Genomic DNA, 2500 nt, shown 5'->3' with positions numbered 1-2500 from the left:
GCAGCCGTCAATGTCAACCTCGGCCCTTCTCTTACAAAGTCACCAACCTCACACGCCTGATTACACATACTCTGTTGACATTAGTCATAGAAGAGTCCTGGATACTAGAACGAATCTGGATATGTGTGGACGGCGCCTAAATTTGCTGTTGATTTACGTTATTTTTAGGTAGCAAACTGCTCAGACCACCTTCTGCAGGCAACTCAACAGAACAAAAAGGTAAACAGTATTCTATCAATAACAATATTATAATATATCAATCAATCTCAATTTTTTTTTATTACAGTGCATGGGCATCCTTTTTACTTTCTACTTATTAGCTGTTTTTAAAATTTTTTCTTATTAGTATTTGAAGTACTTTGTTCCAAAGCTCAAGGCCCGTGGGGTAGCTGCCATAAGTGTTGGATTTGAATTTGCTATAAATAATTTGCTGAAGGTAAAGGTTTAATCTGAGAAATGTTTTACACAGAGGACCATGTGTGACCATGTTATTATGTTTTTGCCCAAATCAGAGTACTCAAACAAGTTGACTGATTTGGAAATTGTGTGGTGTCAATATATAGTTTAATGTGGTGTAAAAAGTGGGATGACGATACAATAACAGACAAATTTAGGGACGATGGTGCAACTTAAAAAACATTGGCCATTTTGAGTACTTCAATCATTCAACATGGCTGCTGGTAACTTTTGATGTCATCTGAGCACATTCACTACTACTTCAAAGCAAAGGTGGGTCTAGAGTCACTCTGACATAGGGCTCAAATGGCCAGGGCTTAAATTCCCAGTTTCTCTGGTATGAAAAAATGGAGAGTGATGTTAGTCCTTTCTCTTGGATGGGATACTAGTCCATCACTGGTTTTCTTCTAAGGAAACAGCATGGTGACAGCTTTAAGCCTCAAACCTGCACACCGGGGGTCATGAGTGTGACGTGCTAACACCTACGTACACTACTACATGTATGCCTAGAGCTAAAGAAAAAACAGCTTGAACTGCATTGCAGGAACTCTAATCACCACTTGACTAACTATGCTAACTTGTATGCAACATCTTTGTCCCTTAGAAGTCGAATCAAATAGGACATGCGACATCTTCGGGCTGCACACAAGCAATCATTCTTTTCACTGATGGAATTGAGGAAAAACAAGCCCAAACTACCTTAGATTTATTACGGAAAATGAATGCTGAGAAAAAGGTTTGTCAGTGGGATGTCCTCACTCTCTGTATTAATATTTTAAAAATTAATAGAATATGATGCTTTTTGTAGCATGCTTACAGCGGCTGCCAGGGATGAATCTTTTTGAGGAGAAGATTCACAGTTATCCTTGGTGGGATCTGGTCAGTGTGATGGTGACAGTTCAAGCACTCTGTTAGTTTACTATTGAAGGCCTAAATTCTGTCTTATTATAATAATAATAGTAATAATAATAAAAATAATAATAATAATAATGATAATAATAATAATAATAATAATAATAATAATAATAATAATAATAATTGTTGTAGCTAATCACTGTGGCAAGTACAGCAACGACTCAGCTCAACAAGGTCGAACAAAAAGCATACAAAAGCGCCTCTGGCAACCGCTATAGGGTCCATGTGTGACCTTGGAACAAAGCTTACAGCCAGATATAGTTAAATAAAATTTAACATAGTTAACAACTAGGAGCTAGTCTGGTCAGTAGTGTTTTGCAGGCGGTTGTTAGTGTCTTGGCCGTCTGGTAGCGTTGTTCAGCGTTTTGGTGCGTTCTGTAGCGTTTGTTATAGTTACATGGTTCACGACCGGGAGCTAGTCCGGTCAGTAGCGTTTTGCAGGCGTTTGTTAGCGTTGTTATGCGTTTTTGTAGCGTTTGCAGCACTCTTTAGGTTGGGGGAGCCCTGGGGCTGACATGGTTCAGCGGTATTCCTGCGTAGTGCATGCGTTGTCCAATGTGCTTGCAGCGTGTTTGTTGCTCTGTTGGCGTGGCGTTGTGAGTCGGTTTAGGAGTTTAGTGGTTCTCGGCGTTCCCTCCCTCTCCCCCCCTTTCTTTTTTTTGGTGCTCTTTTTTTTTGTGTGTTATTATTATTATTATTATTATTATTATTATTATTATTATTATTCCACTGAGCTATCTGGCTCAAGTGTGACGGGTGCCTTAGGGGGGCCTGGCGGGGGGGGCTCGTGGCTTGGTTGCGGGTTGGGCAGGCCAGTCGGGTGTTCTAGCGCCTTGGGGATGTGACTGCGGTTGCAGCCCCCAGGCTTCCTGGGCACCTACCCTCCACTGGCGACGTGGGCGTTGACTAGAATCAGCTGTATGTTGGTTTTTGCTGTGGGGGGAAAACTGGAGAACCTGGAGAAAAACCTTCAAAGCAGAGAGGAGAACCAACACAAACTCAACCCACTTATGGTGTCAGGTCCGGGAATCGAACCTGGGCCACATTGGTGGGAGGCGAGTGCTCTCACCACTGCGCCATCCCTGCTCCCCTCATGATCTTTTTGCTGGTACAATTAAATTACTGCAAA

General features: G+C 41.8%; 1 protein-coding gene across 1 annotated transcript in view; it reads left to right on the top strand.

The window, feature by feature from the left end:
- LOC138000282 (voltage-dependent calcium channel subunit alpha-2/delta-3-like) overlaps positions 1–2500 on the top strand; it is a 46406-nt gene that overhangs the window by 32259 nt on the left and 11647 nt on the right. The window contains exons 11-13 of the mRNA XM_068846584.1: positions 169–219; positions 347–436; positions 1061–1192. Of these exons, the coding sequence (XP_068702685.1) occupies positions 169–219; positions 347–436; positions 1061–1192 (273 nt within the window). The remainder of the gene's footprint in view (positions 1–168; positions 220–346; positions 437–1060; positions 1193–2500) is intronic.

Source organism: Montipora foliosa, chromosome 4, assembly GCF_036669935.1.
Source record: "Montipora foliosa isolate CH-2021 chromosome 4, ASM3666993v2, whole genome shotgun sequence".
NCBI lineage: Eukaryota > Metazoa > Cnidaria > Anthozoa > Scleractinia > Acroporidae > Montipora > Montipora foliosa.
Note: the sequence above shows the minus strand (reverse complement) of the source record. Positions and strands in the feature narration are given on the sequence as shown.